The sequence below is a fragment of the Conger conger genome, chromosome 8, assembly GCF_963514075.1.
Source record: "Conger conger chromosome 8, fConCon1.1, whole genome shotgun sequence".
In the NCBI taxonomy this organism is placed as follows: Eukaryota; Metazoa; Chordata; class Actinopteri; order Anguilliformes; family Congridae; genus Conger; species Conger conger.
In genome coordinates this window covers 14,092,310-14,109,975 of record NC_083767.1, presented here as the reverse complement: position 1 = coordinate 14,109,975, position 17,666 = coordinate 14,092,310, and the positions used below count along the sequence as shown (strand labels likewise).

At 44.1% G+C, this 17,666-nt stretch overlaps 1 protein-coding gene across 2 annotated transcripts in view; it reads right to left on the bottom strand.

Moving 5' to 3' along the window:
- Positions 1-17,666, bottom strand: part of LOC133134780 (rho GTPase-activating protein 10-like) — a 58,473-nt gene that overhangs the window by 15,445 nt on the left and 25,362 nt on the right. For both annotated transcript variants that reach the window (XM_061251168.1, XM_061251169.1), the window contains exons 15-20: positions 14,004-14,091; positions 12,380-12,438; positions 9,900-10,005; positions 6,324-6,483; positions 4,374-4,515; positions 655-889 (exon numbers count right to left, since the gene is read on the bottom strand). In XM_061251168.1, coding sequence (XP_061107152.1) covers positions 655-889; positions 4,374-4,515; positions 6,324-6,483; positions 9,900-10,005; positions 12,380-12,438; positions 14,004-14,091 — 790 coding nt within the window. The remainder of the gene's footprint in view (positions 1-654; positions 890-4,373; positions 4,516-6,323; positions 6,484-9,899; positions 10,006-12,379; positions 12,439-14,003; positions 14,092-17,666) is intronic.

The following is a 17,666-nucleotide window of genomic DNA, read 5'->3' as shown; positions in this document are numbered from 1 at the left end:
GTGCGTGTATATATTTATATATTTTCCTTTACCAGTCTCAGGGTTGCCCTTACAAAACTTCCATCATCTCATCTCCCAGAAACAAACTCATTTCAAGGTGTCGGTGTCGACACTGAGAAGCTGCAGTTCTCAAATTTGGAGCAAAACCCAATATTCTTGCCTCTGGCATCAGCAGTCTTGGCTGCCTCTCTGTTGGAGAGCGAAAAAACTAAACCCTCGAGGAGAGCCAGACAGAGAGAGACAAACAGTGAGAGAGAGCGAGAAAGAGAACAAGAGACTTTCCACCAGCATTGGAAATTGAATGCGAGAGGGAATGAAATTGTACTGGGAAACTACGTGGGGAGCTGGTAGCATTTTACACCGGGGAAAGACTTCAGCCCTTTACAGGGGCTAGGGGCAGGGCTGGACTGAGATGTCACTCGACGGCCGAGTCGCTGACCTACGAGAACCCCGCACAGCTTCAGCGGCGACAGCGTCATGAGGCAGAATCCCGCCATAACGACTGGTTATCAAATGAAGGAGGAAAATGGCGGTCCTGGAGGCTTCCTCCCACAGCGTACCCGAGCGGTTTGTGACGGGAACGCGCGAGCGCGGCACCGTTAGTCAGGTGACTCCCCACAGCCCCTCGGGTGTCCCGCGCATGCGGCCACTCACCCGACGCTGTCCACAGGGGTCCCTCCATTGGAGTTGAGGTGCTTCTGGGCCTCCTCGAGCGGGGAGCCGGACGTGGAGGCGGTGTTGGCGGAGGACTGGGACGACACGGAGTCCGTGCTGCCCAGCGAGGCCTCGTCTGTCACTGCCGCGTTGGTCACGGCCGCGTTGGTCACGCCCGCGTTGGTCACGGCCGCGTTGGTCACGGCCGCGTTGGTGGCGGGCGCGGGCGTGGTCCCTGAAAAGAAGGGAACGGTATGGAACGCACAGAAAAAAACGTGCTGGAGTTCACAGGAACGCTGGTAATACACTGTCTTAAAAAGCGTTTTTAGTCTTTTAATAAGACTTAAGACTTTTTTCTCTCAAATAGGAAATATCAGCTTGTTTATAGTAACTGTTTGCTTGATTCGTAAAATGTTCTTATCCCATTGGCAAATCTTGCAATGAGTCAAACAGTCTTACCTCATTGGCAATATTTTTGTCCTATTTAGCAAAAAAGGAAAATAAATAAGTCTTAAGTCTCAATATAGGTACTAAAATACTCTTGTTGCGATTGAATTCTTTTTTGTTTTTTGCAGTGTAAATCCATTTGGGGGTGGGGTGGAGTAAGGAGAGTAACCCGACGGTTCTCACTGTTTTTCCGACAGCGTGACCTACGACTCCGGGCAGTAAAAAAGGATGCAGCTTGTTTGGACGTTAATGTCCCCCTTCCTTTCCCTTTCCAGGAACGCCGCACATGAAAACAAAGACAATATTTTTCTGTGTTCCAATGCTGTGTGATATGAGAGGCTTCAAAAGGAGCAGGCTCGTAGGCCCGCTGTGCTTTGAGAGGGCGCTGTTGATTTTGGCGGGAATACCAGCCTTTACCCTCCAGAGAGAGCAGCGTTAACAGGACACAAGTCATTGTCAGAGACTTCAGCCTGTTTTTTTTCCCCAGCAGAATTCTTACATGTATAGCTATCGATTAATGACATGGTAACTCACTATTAAAATCCCAAAAATGGAACTGAGCACTTGGTCTAGACTGCAGGTCTGTTACATGCTTCACTGTCATGTGTAGGTCAGATACATAGCTGTGGGGTCCATCTTTGCGCTCTTGTGTTGTGAAAGCAAAGCCATTAAAATGGGAGAAAGCAAATCCTTTGCTCGTTATCTTCATCACTTGCTGATCTAAACAAGTGCATCTCTCTTCCGCATCTCTCTCAGGTAAAGGAGGCCGAATTCTTGCATTAAAAAAACAGACAGGCCAATACATATGTAACGTCAACAACCTAGAGAGCATTTAGAGAAGAGATTCAAATTTTAGGCATGCCTTACCATGTACTGCTATAATAAATATTTTCTGAAAATAATTCTGTTTGGCATGGCGTGTTCCATAGGTGGGTGGACAGGCAGAAAGTGTAACCGGTGTAATTAAGAGCTCTTTGAAGTTGGCAATCCATTAATACAACGCATTTCCTCAAACGAGCAAACAGTCTCACTGTGAAACTGCCTTAATTAAAGAGAAAAGGCTGAAGTCGAACCGCGGTAGCAGCTCCAGCAGGATAACCGTTTCTCAAGGTCTGAGGCGGCTGTAGCCCGAGGCTCGGGGAATGGTTTCTTTATTTCATTTTATCGTCCTCCCCCACCAACACAGATTACTCCGAATTATTTCCATTTTCGGTTCAACATTACATGGATAAGTATCCTGCCGACAAACGTCAAAACATCCCACAGCGTTTATGGATTGGACACAGCCATCTCGCAATAAGTAAACACATACTGGCATTTAACATAGAATTAACTCTTTTTTTTTTTGTTGAAAGTCAGACAAACTTTGTACCCACTGGTCAAATCACTCAACAGGATTTGCTGAACAACAACGTTGTACAGCCAATCAAAACCTGTTTACCCAAGCATTTAGGAAGACATTTGGCTTGTTATACAACAAAGACAGTGGCAGTATCTTGTCCTTAAAACAGGCATCGTTCGGTGGTTGCTTTGTACAACTGCTATCATGTCCACAAGCTCAAACAGACAGACAGATGTTTAGCTTCATCTAGTCGGTACTGGACCGATATTGGCTTCGTGCCACTACGGTAGGGCTGGCTTCAGCCAGTCAGGGTTCCTTGTGGTCCCACTGGCAATGTGCACCTGAGCAACTGAACCAGGTGGACCAGTTACCAGTTGACACTTTTCACAAATTTGGTCATCCCCCAAAATGTTGCTGAACTGTATTTGATGGGTAAATGAGAGTCTAAGCTGAATTCTATAAAATGTTTCTTCATGTTAAACCAGCTTCTCTGGCTAGTAATCCAAAATCATAATCAGTTGGTTATGCTCCTACTTCCAGAGGCTTTGACAGTTGCTTGTTTACAGTAGATAGTATTACTAAACTGTCATGTTTGAATGCTATCAACTCATGGAAATAACAGAGAGTTGTTGGTTGTGTGAACAAGCTATGCCACTAGCACTGCAGATAAGTTGCAATGTTCTGTGTTCCCATGTGTGAAAAGGACAACAGGTAACCAGGTTTCAGCAGTGTTACCGTCATTTCCAATTGGCTTGTAGCCTGTAGTGGTGTGGAAAACAAAGGAAGAAATTTGAGTCTTGTGTCTCAAAGGAGAGTGTATTGAGAGTATCAACTGGCGACTCCAAATGAGGGGAAAAAGGTAACTTAATAATTAAAACAAAAATAATTCCGCCATCCTGAACTCACATAGCTTGTATGTGACGATCTTCTGTCCTGTAATGATTCATAAGATTATCTTTGTCCAATAGCCACAATGTTTTTTAATAGACTTCATTTTGCAAACTTGTTATTTCAATCTTTACCTAATATAATAACATCTTTGTTAGGCATACAACATGGTCTTCAATTATACAAGTCCTGAAAATGTGATATTCTTGGCATCTAGAAGTGCAGCGTCCTCAGAATCCAATACTCTCCGAGCGAGAAACGTGTTAAGATACTTATCTCTCAAGTGGTTTTTACTCAAAACGGGGATAAGAATCTGGGGCCAGAGATGGTGACCGTAGGCTTTATAAGCATTTCAGAATTTAATTACTGTCCTGAGGTCTGGAGGAAGATACAAAGGTCAAAGAAATGACCACGCATTTCACATTTCACATATTAAATACTCCGAGGTAGACCCACTGGAACGCTGCAGGAAGAGGCAATGCAGTTAGCAGATTTTGTTTCCCGTCGTATTCCAGGGTGGATGGACCCGACATCCTGCTGGCAGGGCCGGAGGGACGGGGAGAGGGCAGGCTTCCAGAACGTTCCGCTCGGCTGTCGTCGGACATTAGCACAGATATGGGAACCAGCAGGCGGCCCGACAGCTCCTATCTTCAGTTTCCCCAAGATAGTCAGAACAGGTCAAGAAGTAAGACCGCGAAGACCCTGGCTGGATAGTGGGAAGGTGGGAAGGTTGTTTCTGTGGAGTTTGCACGTTCTCCCTGTGCTTGCGTGGGATTACTCCAGGTACTCCAGTTTCTTCCCACAATCCAAAGACATGCAGGCTAGGCTACTTTGGGAGGGTCATTAAGAAGGTGTTGCGCTAAGTGAGCATTTGTGCTCAGTCAACCTAAAAATAACAATGAAAAAATACTGAAAACACACCACAACACCCTAAAGATTCAGGAAAGCCTGAAACTTGCGGCTTTCCGTTGCCTGTAAGCACACTGCCTACAGGGTTTCCCTGCGAGAGGGCGGCAGCAGCAGGGGTCAGACGGGCTCCTACCTGCTTGTATATCCAGCACCTGCGGGTTGTACACGGCCAGGGGCCTCTTCTGGCGGCTCTGCCGCGTCTTGGACTGCCGGGCCGGGGCGGAGAGGGAGGAGTCCTCCTCTGAGGGTGACATGCTGGGGGGGTTGTCGAAAATCTGCGGCAGGGAGCAAAGTCGAAAAGTGACATTAAAAAAAATAAGTGTGTAACATAGTTTGTTGAAGTTGTAGCATGATGAGGATCTGAGGATTGAGTTTGAGTTGCTCAGAGCTTGGGGGGGGGGTTGGGGGGTTTTGCAGGACAACGTTTGGACCCTGCACGGAGCCTGGGGGCCCAGCCAAACCACTTTCCCCCGGGGTCGGGAACCGAGCCACCGAACCGGTCATGAATGTTTTCTGTAAACAAGGGGAACGTCTACACATCGATGCTCTGTAAACAAATCCGGCCGACTCCGGAAAGAGGCAAATTAAAGCGTGTTGGCATAAGAAATGTAAAACGCACACACGGGCACTTCAACACTCTCAAGGACCTGTGTGAGAGGCGAGGGTGACACAAGGCAAGGTAATTTATTAGCACATTAATCAATACAGACCTGGGAGGACGGGTCTGCAGAGACGGTAAAGCACACGGTAAGATCATCCATCTTAGTAATCATATTCGCTTGTTATTTTTACTGTGGCTGTAGTTTGTCACTGGCTCAACTCAAAAGCAGCTATGTGGGCTTCGCAGTACAACTTTAACTGTACCCAAAAATATATGTGCCGTTTCTTACAATCATATTTCTCAGGCAGGTATCCAACCACAGCTTAAATTTCATTTGACCTGCTGTATAAAAACATAAAGAGAGAGCACCTGGTATGATGGAGTAAAGACACACCGTGCCAGTGGGCAACTGTGACATTATTTGATGCTTCAAATATGATTTATGCTTTTGCTACTGTTATATTGGGGGCCCTATACAGACTTGCATTTGGGCCCACCCCCTTTTTCGGTGGCTATCATGGTAAATGGTAAATGGCAGGCATTTATATAGCGCCTTTATCCAAAGCGCTGTACAATTGATGCTTCTCCATTCACCTATTCATACACACACTCACACACCGACGGCGATTGGCTGCCATGCAAGGGCCGACCAGCTCGTCAGGAGCATTTGGGGGTTAGGTGTCTTGCTCAGGGACACTTCGACACAGCCCGGGCAGGGGAACGAACCGGCAACCCTCCGACTGCCAGACAACTGCTCTTACTGCCTGAGCCATGTCGCCTCAACAAAAGGTTGGTTTTACTGCTAAGGAGAGAAGAAGAAGAAGAAGAAGAAGAAGAAGAAGAAGAAGAAGAAGAAGAAGAAGAAGAAGAAGAAGAAGAAGAAGAAGAAGAAGAAGAAGAAGAAGAAGAAGAAGAAGAAGAAGAAGAAGAAGAAGAAGAAGAAGAAGAAGAAGAATTATTATTATTATTATTATTATTAGTCATTCATGTGGAAAGACCAGGTACACTGAAGGATAGAGGAAAGAACCCAACTCATGACAGATAGAGTGAGAAAGAGGAAAGGAGAGAGATCTGCATAACCAGCTCATAGCAGCAGCCTCTTCTATCTGTATAGATGGATCAGAATGCAAAGCAGTGCAAACAGACTATATCTGAGGTATCAACAGTCTGGATTTTCTCCGAGATGGCCAAATCAACCAGCCTCCTGCTCCTGTAGCTGTGCTTGGGCTTAAATGTAAAAATTTTACACAAACACACACACACACACACATTAATGTACAGACAAACAGTACACCTAAACATACTTCATGTGATAAAGTGCATGCCTGCTGCTCTGTATGTACCACTGAATGGCAAAGGATTTCCAGGATGAATTAAGAGGCACTGAAATTGTTTCTCAGAACGGTTGCCACCTCATTATTAAACATCCTCTGACAGCTGCCCATGGCGCTTGTCAGTACGAGATATTGCGAAGCCGCCCACCTTCTCATGCTGCTCGATGAGGATCTCCACTACAATGTTCTGGAACTTCAGGTCCATGATGGCGGCTACGGTCTCCTCCTGGGGCCTCATGAGCGTGGGCCCGAAGACCACGCCCAGGTTAGCCACCGTCATCAGGTTCTGGTTACTGTTAGCAGCCACACTGGGGAGAAACAGTGCGGCCATTTTAGACTAAGTGCCCCGTTATCACCAACTGAGGTCAAGTACCCATAGGCATTCGCTGTGGAAACGTTTCTCACACCCACAGACACACAGGACACGGGGGACTGACACAGTTAGAGAATGGCTTTTTAAAAGGTACTGTATGACGGGGCAGAAATTTAAACCCACACTGCTCGGTGGAATGGACGCTGTAACTGCAGGCCCAATGTACTGGATACAGGCAGTGAATTAAAACAAAGGCTCTGCTCTCTTAGCTGGCCAGCCCACACCTTCCCCCACATTTATTCACTTTCATTCAGCTTCACCGCTTCGCTGTAACAAACGACTTCCCTCTTAACGCCGAATCTGGAGCGCAGTGCATATTCCATTCTCCTCATGAACGTGGCCCCTTTGTGCTTCGTTTGTGGCTTAACGGCTAAGAAAAAAAAACTGGAAAGAAATTAAGGACAGGCTGCGTGGAAGACCGCAGGAGGGAACGAGTGACGCAACGCCTGACGTACTGACGGACTGTAAAAGCGCACGAGCGGGGCGACCGGGGGACTGACGGAGGTTAAACGCTCGCCCGGAACCGTTCACTCTCCCGAAGGTGCTCGGCGAGGTTGCTGCCTCATTTGCATGGACGCATTCTCACTTCGCCCCCAGTTAGAACAACCAACCGTAATGAGCCGCCGACGTCGTTCACACAGTCTCCTTCTTTCCAGCGATTTCTGCTCCGCCGCGCGGTTTAGTCATATCCGGTTATTAAATAAGACCCTACAGCTTATTTTCCCATGTTTCAACGCGAGGAAACCCTGTTATTACCCTCACTTAGCTGCTAACTTCAGAGTCTCACAGCACTGCACAGCATTTCTAGGACCAAATCACTTCATCTAATTGCTGTAGTGCATGTGTAAGCTACAGAATTCAGCCTCACTCAAGTTTAAATCTCTCAATAATCTCCATTTTAGACAGGACCTAAGAAGACCCATGCCAAATTTGTGGACATGAGTGCATGTAATTCCACACTACCTATAAAGAGGCCTAAATACTGTTGCTCACTAGCAACAAGAGCACTGAGCTTTGAACTGTCCTGCATTGACAAAACAAAATCAACACACCTTATTTATTTATATATACATATATATATTTTTACTAGGGACAGTGCACATCAATCAACATTTTCAGTTTCCACATCAATGTGCTAGAGTTCCCTAACCTGCATGTCTTTATGTGAGAAAACCGGAGGACCCGGAGGAAACCCACGCAGACACGGGGAGAACATGTAAACTCCACACACAAAGGGCCGGGCGGGGCTCGAACCCAGGACCTTCTTGTTCTGAGGCGACAGTGCTACCCACCACGCCGCCTATTCTGCTGTCCTCTCTTCAAAGCGACAATATTCCTTCAGGAACAGTCCAACATTTGTTCATCTATAGTAGAGGATGTGCCAGAGTGTTTAACTGACTGCTTCAAACAGCATGTCCCTGTGCCCCTATGCCACAGCCTTCTTTCCTGTTATGCTCCAGCATATACCTTGTTTCACTGGAGAGGAAATGGGAAATTGAGGAGTAAACACTGTCATGCTTTTCTGTAATTTACTCGGTTTAAACGACTCATGTCACCATAAAGACATGGCGGGGGGTCAAGAACAGGAAATAATCAGGTGCAAGTACTCCAAACGTACAGCAGGGTTTCTGCCACTCCCACTGCAATGTGACCACATGTCATTTACAGACAGAGTAAAAATATACAAGTGTCTGAAACAGCTGGTGTGCCCCAAATATGTTTATGTATGTGTGAGCGTGTGTGTGTGTGTGTCTGCGTGTGTGCGTTAGTGCTTGTGTATGTGTATTTATCCATGCGTGTCTGCGAGTGTGAGTCTGTGTGCTCTGCAAATGTGTGTCTGCATGTATGTGTTTGTGAGTGTGTGTGTGTATGTGTGTGTATGTGTATATCCGCCTGTGAGTCTGTGTGTGCTCAGCACGTGTGTGTGTGTGCACCCGCTTCTGTGTGTGTGTGTTTGTGTGTGTGTCTGCGCATGTGTGTATGTGTGTGTGCGTGTGTGTATGTGTGTGCGTGTGAGCGTGTGTGTATATGTGTATGTGTGTATGTGTGTGCGTGTGTATGTGCGTGCGTGTATGTGTGTGTGTGTGTGTGCGTGTGTGTGTGCGTGCGTGCGTGTTGGTGAGATGGCAGAGACGGGTTAATGTACGCATGTGGTTTTCTGTGTTTACAGTTTCAGTACACTGCTTAGGCAAAGGAAGCTGCTGATTGCTTTAAAGAAACGGCCAAGAGTGCGGCTAATGCTGCTGCACCTCACTTCTAGTTATTTCTGCAAAATCACTTTATCTTTACAGACCATCTCCAGGTGGAAGGGTGGAGGAGAACGGTAATGAGGCGGTGGTGTCCGACCGACCTTTCACATTAAGGATGTTCAACAACGGGCTGGCCAGAGGACCAAGAAGCCAACAGAACACCACAGGTATTTCCTCAAAAACAACTAAAACAAAATTAGCTTTTACTTCTACAAAAAAATAATAGAAAAATGTTGTAATACATCATATGGACACAATGGAAGAAAATACTGCATAAAAATTAAGAATTATCTTAATTATATTATGGTCTATTAGTATTCACAACAGTCTTGGCATTAATCCAGTAATACGACCCAATCCATAACCTCTTTTTTATTGTAATATTTTTCATTAAAATGCATGCAAATTTCATAACTGAGATCATGATTCCGGTGACCTATTGATATCCGCTCACTGAAATTATCTTAATAAATGTTCGTCAATGAACAAATAATTAGGCATGCAAATTCAAAATGAATATTGCATAAATGAATTACATTTTATCTGCAATGCGCTTTAATTGGAATCCTAACTGAGTTAGCCAAATTAACTGTGAAGTCAAATTTGAATTTTTCAATTAAAACTTTTTTCTATAAAAACTTTATTTCTGTCCACAACACTGTTAGTGATGACAATATGTCTTTTGTCTGTTCAGAGATGATCTTCTGCATACCACTGTTGTAATGTGTGGTTATTTGCGTTACTGTCACCTTTCTGTCAGCTTTGACCAGTCAGGCCCTTCTTGTCTGACCTCTCTCATTAACAAGCAATTTCTGCCCGCAGAACCACTGCTCACTGGATGTTGTTCCTGATTCTGATGGTTGATGTGAACATTAACTGAAGCTCCTGACCCGTATCTGCATGGTGTTCTGTATTGCACTGCTGCCACACGAGTACTTCAATAATTGCATGAATATGGCTGTACAGGTCTTCCTAATAAAGTGCTCAAGGTGTGTAGATATATTTAGATAAATAACTGAGCCTCAGTATTCAGTATTCAGTATTCCCTAACCCTCTCCCCTCTCTCACACACAAAGCCGGCAGGCGATGAGGAAGCTCTTACTTGGACAGATGTTGCATCATTATACCCAGCAGGTCTCTGTTCTTTTCTGGGAGCTGGTGAACCAGGTAGTGGATCGCTTCCAGTCTCGACTCTGGGCTTCCGCATTCTGTTCACGGAGAGATCGTGACAATGCATCACATTCAACAGTCGTTATGTACTTTGAGCAAAAAACGAACACACGTCACTGGGAACTCACATCATTGATAGACTCTTTTTGCCTGCTTTCTCCCCAATTCTTTGTTGTCGCCAATCCCCAATCCCTTTTATCTACGACATTCTCCGCAATCACAAAAGTGTAAGACACTCTCGCGTTAGCCTCCGCTGATTCCAGTCAAGCCAGCAGCCATGTCTTTTCACCCGGTTTGTTGCGACTGGTTACAAGTCCACATAATGTGCTTAGAGGAGAGCGCCATTTTGTCCGTTAGAGGCACACGTCACACGGGCAGGTGCTGCTGACAATCGATGAGGGAGAAAACAGCCCCAGTGGACTATCTATCTGATGGAGACATGGCCAGTTACGTCTATGGGACACCCGGTCACTAGTCAACAAATGTAGCGGCCATATTGGAAGCTACACTGAAGCGGTCAGCTGTGCACTTTCATTGGCTGTAGCCCAGGGGGAAATGAGCCACTCTGTGCAAAAATCAATACGGCCATGTGACATAAACATTTAACAACCTCACTTCTGTAGTTTAACACATTGCTAAGGTTAAAAGTATACTTCTCTTACATGCATACACCAATTCATACGCAAGATATATATATTTTATGGTGTTTTGTCATATATATTTTTATTTTGTGGTGTGACCATGTGATGAATAGAAGGACCTGGTCTTAGGATTCGATTGGGAGCTAATAAAAGAAAAACCTTAACCCATGCTCCATTTCATGTCATTTTCACAGAGCGAAAAACTTAATCTACAACCTGGGTCTAATTTCGGTTTCTGAACTTTAATTAAATACACACTCCACTACTTCAGAAATGATGCCACGCCAAAAAATTGTCATCAATTCTGAATTCTTTGAAAGACATAAAACAATCAATAACATGCCTCAAGACCATATGGAGCATAGAGGAAACGGAGAATAAATCGGGGGGCGAAGAGGCTTCGAGACAAGTGTGGCCAAATGTCAGCAGCCTCGCAAACATTAAAGTGGAGCCTACAAAGAAAAATAGAAAAACAAAGAAAAAAAACCCTATATAATGTTCCACACAGATCATCTGCTCCTACCTCTGCCTCTGCCTCTGTCCGCCCACACGTACTCAGCGCATAACTATACAAATGCCAAGCCAGGATTTCAATGGCCCAAAAGCTCCTCACAGACTAATTTGATGGAAAAAAAATTAATTACTAATCCAATTTTTCAATTTCCTCATGAAGCTGTTGCACGCACAAGATAAAAAAAAAAGTAATCACAATTTATCCCGTTAATGCACGTAGGTGTACGAGTCCTTCGACGTACACTCACAATAGCTGCTGTCTCACAGCGAGCAAGTGCAGTAACGGCGGAACTTCTGTGGTAAACAAATTGAAAATAAAGGAAGGCATTTCTTTTTATACCTCCAAATCCCACCTGAAGTCTGAGCCAGGGGAAGATTTAGAAATTAAGGGCATGTTTTCAGGTGATTTTTTTCAGCAGCCCTCAGATAAGCAGAAATTGGCCTTGAACCGTCATGATTAAAAGCATATCTGTTCCACTGTGCTTCAGCCAAATCCGCAATACGATCCAGAGCAAGGGTTCGTTCCAGCAAGATTCTGCGAAAACTACAAAAATAAAGCTCTCCGTCGTTCCACGGTTACTCAGAACTCTCTCTTTCCTTCCATCACAAACACATCTGGAGAGACGCAAGCTGAAATGATAATACACCTTCACATCTAAATATTACGTTCAACTATCTATAGCACACCAGTGAGAAAGGGCAGTGAATGGAGTGCGTCTGCCCATGTTAACTTTGACCAAGCGAAAGCTCTAAATATGCCCAGCTCCTTCAAGCAAACGAGGGAGAACGGGGAAAATTGAGATTCTAATGTTATTCCTGGCATTCAAAAGGGAGACAAGAAAACCCCTGCTTGGATCCAAAGACCCATTCAGAAGTATCAGGATTCCTTAAGTCTGGCACGGCATAATTTAGTGAGCTAAAAAGAAAAGCACTCTTCATTACTGGTGGCAGAAATAAAAACGTAGCAAATGACAGTTTTAAAATTTCATAAATAATGACTATGGAAGTAACCTAACAATAGTAGCAGTAGCAGTTAATGAGTCACAGTGACGAGGCAATTACACAGGCAAAATGTTAATGCCCTTGTTATGATCTTTGAGGAACAAGGCATTCAATCCCAGTCATTTTCAAAGCAATATGGACCTTCCTAAGACTGTCAAAATGCAGTAGGTAAAGTATTTATGTCACATTCGCAGCTGGTTAATTGCTGGCCTCTTGTGCATTCAGTTGGAACTTGACGGGGCGGAGGGATACTTACTTGCCGGGACTATAAACTCTTTGTAAAGCCCATAGGTCATCAGAGGTTCAGGGAGACTCCTTTACAAAAACAGGACAAAACAAGAAGGTTCAAAGAACACACAACATGACACAATTCAAAGACATAATGTAGGGATAGGCCCACACAGAGAGGAGAAAGTTGACCTGGTAGGGTTCACCTGAAACTGGTCTGGGCCTAATCTGTCAGTTCTTATTTGTACAGTAAAAGCAGTTTGAATTAAGATGCAGTTCTCACATACACTTTCTGTTATACTGCAAAAAGTGACCGTCATAACAAGCATTTTAGTCTTGTAATAAGACTTTTTTCCTCTCAAGTACAAACATTAGCTTGTCAAGTTAATGTTTGCTTGAAAAGTGAAATTTTGTTATTCCATTGGCAAGTCTTGAGATGAAATTTGCTTGATAAGATAAATGTTGTTATTACATCTGATATCTTGAAATTAGTCAAAAATATCTTTCCTCTTTGGCAATATTTTTGCATTATTTCAATATTTTGTTTTTTGCAGTGTACACAATCAGTTTAATATTCTCAATCTTTTAATAAATGATCTCTCGGAACACTGGTAGGAAGGCCCCTAACTACAGCAACTATTTCTATAGTTGGTTTCCGTTTCCGAGTTCATGAATACATTTTACTTATGAATCCTACTGACGTTTAGATGATCAACTCCCATGTATTTATGCTATCAACACACAAACCGATAACACTTTCATAGACTCACTTTACACTGCCAACAAAAATATGTTCAGAGTGATTACGATACTAAATCAAACAACTTTCTGTTGTTTTAGCAAAACTATGTTAATATTTTTTTGAGATGAGGTTGTGCAAGAGAACCAAATTCTTGACCTTTCTTGACGTTTCAGACCATTTTATTTCCTGGGAGAAACCCAACTGTAATCTTTTTCTTTGAAATTCATACGGCCAGGAAGTGCCGTGGCTCACGGCCGCGAGAGCTGTTATTTGTTTTGTGTGAAAATCAATATTAGTGGAAAAAACCGGCGTGTGATATCATCAGAAACCCACCACACACAGCAGGGCAAACGATGGTATCTCACCAGGAACGGGCGCCTCTGATCCCTCAACGCCTACTTAATAATGCTCCCCAAATCCACCAATCTCCTTCAAGGAGCACCTGAAATTCTTGGCATCCGAAGAGATCACTACAAACTTATCACTCTCATCACTTTGCTTCATACATTTGGTTCAAATGGATTTTCTCTCACAGACGCGTAAAATTATGTTAATCTCAGCCACGTCTGCTCTGATTTTAAACGATTTGTTATTTAAAGGGAAGAAGAAGAAGAAGGAGTGGGAGTGGGAGTGTTTCGTGAGAGCGCGTGCCAATTTCGCATGCCTCCGAATTAAAATTTAGGCCAAAGAGCAGTCGGGAGTATGCAACACTGAGATTTCCAGTGTACGCCTATAAAATATTACAGATTTCTATTGTATGCTATAAAAAGAAAGCGGCAAACGATGTCGACATGGACCAGGCCTGGCTGCCTCCGTTGTCTGACACAGACAGGCGGAAAGGACGTAATCCAAACATACAGCTGGGATATACCGGCCTCCCACGCTTTCTGTAACACCACAGTCATCTCACCTCAAGTACAGCTTTAACGCGCTGGTTATGGTTTTGATGTCCCAGTCGTCTGTCACAGACAAGTCCACCTCGTCCCCGGTCTTCTCTTCTGAATCACAGTGACGGTGACATCACGTTAATGACCCGCAGTCTCAAAGCGTTCCGCACCGAAATGCCAGGCACCCTGACTGCATAGCAATACACACCTGTGCAATTACAATACGCAGGCTCTGTTTTGAGTACTACTCGTTATGAATATAAACAGCAACACAGTGTTATGTCTGTAACAAGACAGTGTTATGGCACAGCAGGGCAGTGTTGTGACTGGGTTGCGGCTTGCTTCCAAATCGTTCACCCTGATGTTTGTAAATCTGTCATTAACAGTTAATTACACAGTAAATACTGTATTTAATTAAAATGTAATTACACATATTTACACCACTTTAAAATGGCACATAGAGAACATTCTGAATAACAACTTATGAAGCACTTCCCTGAATATCAGGCTAGACAGGTTCATCCCAAATGGCGGATGCTATAAGGCTATGTGCTATAAGCTATAACAGGGATCATCAATCTGGCCCTCGAATCCAACTCCAGCCCAGGTGAAGGGAGGGTGGAAAACCAGCGGTTTTCAGCCCTCGAGGAGCGCAATTTGATTATCCCTGAGCTATAACCATGGACTTTCTGCTCCAAAAAGAAAAAACTACAGTACAGGAGTCAGCGCGTTACATGGCTGAAGAGAAGCAGTACGTGGCTTGGAGTAGACTGTCGCACTGCTTTCTAAAGGAGACTGAGTCACTCACATCTCAGCATATCAGTAGGGCACCAGCACAGTTATTTGAGTGAAGTAAATTCCTTTCAGATTCGCAAAGGTCCTACATAAAAGTAATCATATATTGTAATTACTATTGTTAGTATTATTATTAAGGGAGAAATGGCTTGGGTGAATGCTCAGAGAATATTGACCTATACAGGAAGAAGACAGATCTGGAGTCTTCATGGGAGGTTTGTGGTCTGTGTGTTTCCCTCCCACCTCTCAGCTAACTTATGAAAATATTTTCATTAGCAATGAAAGGGTGGTTAGACCACAGGGAGGGAAAGAGAGAAGAGAGAGAGGACGGGAAAGGGGGAAATATGGAGCCAGAGGGAGAGAGCAAGAGGAGGCATGCAACAGGGGAGAGAGAAAGAAGAGTCAAAGAGAGGAGAGACAGAAAGGAGAGAGTATGAGAAAGGGAGAAAGAGAGAGTCAGAGAGAGCGAGCACCAGAACGCATGGTAAATGGGAGAGTCAGAGAAAGAGACAGAAAGGAGAGAGAGTATTGGAAACGGATGTAAGAGTCAGACAGCAAGAGACAGCGAGAGACAATGAAGGAGAGAGAGCAAGAGAGAGGAAGGAAGAGAGGGACACAGAGAGTGAGAGGGTCAGTGTGACAGTGGATCAGTGTCCATGCAGTTGAGATCTGCAGGGTTGCAGTGACCGATGATGACCCATGGCCATGGGGGGGGGGTGAGTGGGCACATTAGCGTTATCTAATCTGTGCACTGCTCCCGCACCGTTCCTCTCCAGGCGAGTAAACACTCCCTGGGCTCACAGAAGAGAGGGAGATGTACATGACACGTGCGTCCAAAAGCACACTTCCCCGGGACTGTGACTTAAGTGTCCACAGCATTGGCCAAGGTGGGAAGTGCACTGCCCAACCCTGAGAGGGGCACTGCCCAACCCTGAGAGGTGCACTGCCCAACCCTGAGAGGCGCATTGCCCAACCCTGAGAGGTGCACTGCCCAACCCTGAGAGGTGCACTGCCCAACCCTGAGAGGTGCACTGCCCAACGTGGCACCAAGCACAACAAGCAACCTCTCCCAAATTTTAGGCAACTGCAAAGCTACCTGTATGCCGATTTTTTTAATATCAATTTGGAGATAGTAAAGGATTGGTAAATGTCTTGTTAATTGTCAACTTTAAAAAAAAAAATGTTTTACTTCATACTGTATTCGGTAGATCAGGTGCCTACATGTAGCTAGTGAACACAGGTAGCTACTTTTTTCAAAGAAAGAATGTGGACACTGCCAAAGGAAAACTATTTCTCCCATCTTATCTTTAACCTTCCTGATTATCCTCCATTTTGATTTGCTAAATTTGTTATCGGCCCCACAGCTTAACAATGTCCGGTCTTCAATGTCAGCGCTATGTCTAAAACTCCTATTGGGTAACATCAGTGCAAACTGACTCCATTTTCTGGACAACGTAGCAGAGTTGCTACCTATATGGGACCTCGCTGCATTTCATCCCACTGACATTAGCTCATGAGCTCACAAGCTGGCCACTTGAGCCAAAAAATAATATAGCAGGGTTGCTTTTATCGATCTAAGAAACAGAGCCAGCTATGGTATCCAAATATTATGAATGACTAAATGTACAGCAGTTTTTCCCTTCAAACATACCTTGAACTATATTTTCTGTCAAAGTTATTTATCTGGAATTTTTTGAAACAAGCAAATGGTCAAAACTATAAACAAAAATGAAGACAGAAGAGAAAGTATGCATATGTTTTAAAATAAATAAGAAATAAAACTGAAAACATTCTGCTGAGAAGTTGCTATGGGGAATAAAAACTTACAAAAACACAATGTAAGAACTCTTTGGAATCTGACCAATCAGGAATATCAGGCAGAAAAAATAAGCATCAGCAAAATTACTTCAAGCACGACACTTCTGGTGAAATGGAAAAGATGATGAAATGTTCCAAAAGAAAATCAATGCTGCAGTTCACCTGTACTGTACACATTTCTACAACATCAACACTAAGCAAAAAATGTGCTTCCAGATTTTGTCTTACTGGCTGGCTTATATGACGTGACAATGTTGTCAATAACAGTGTGGATGAATCCAGTTGTTTGTCATGTGCACAGACTCCGATGTAAAAATATCATTTATTATCTAAATATCAAAATATTTTGGTCATGATCGTGCTTGAATTGCCAATAACAAGAAAAAAGTTCCATTAAAAAAGTTCCATAAATTCCACAATGGAGGGTGGGCTGGAATTTTGCGATAACCAGAAATGGGAAAATACCGGAAAGTAAAAGCCCTCCCTAGTGTTTTTTCCAATTATCCGAATTAGCACAATCCTTCAGTCAGGGGTAGGCCTAATTGAACTGAAATGGGTGCAAAAAACTTTTACTTTTACTTTCTGGCCCTTGGACTTTTTGCCTCTGGCAATAATGAGGAAGAGGAGAAGGCATTCCGCTCTCAGGAGTGGCACCTAGTCACCGACAAGGACAGGATAGGAGTAGGCCTTCCACATGACGCCACCAGGGGGCAGTGTGGGATGCCCCCTGGGGAAGAACACCTCCAGAGCAGCTCACACGATCAGAACCGCGTCACCTTAAACCGTGCTGCATCAATGCTGAATGTTTTTCTACCATTATTACCCGCAAACTAAAGCTCCAACTGAAATCAATATATTATTATTTCCTGTGGTGCAGGGCGGATCATGTTCTTACCGGTCCCGGAAATTTAACTCAAACTGTCAGTTTTCCACTTTTAAAGCTGTTTTAAAGGCACAACACATTTCCCATAATACATTGGGGCCTGTATCAGTTCTGAAATACAGGTTTCTGGGGGCAGGAGAAGGTGTTTGAACATGTAAAGAACAACAAGTTGCAGGAATGGCATGACACT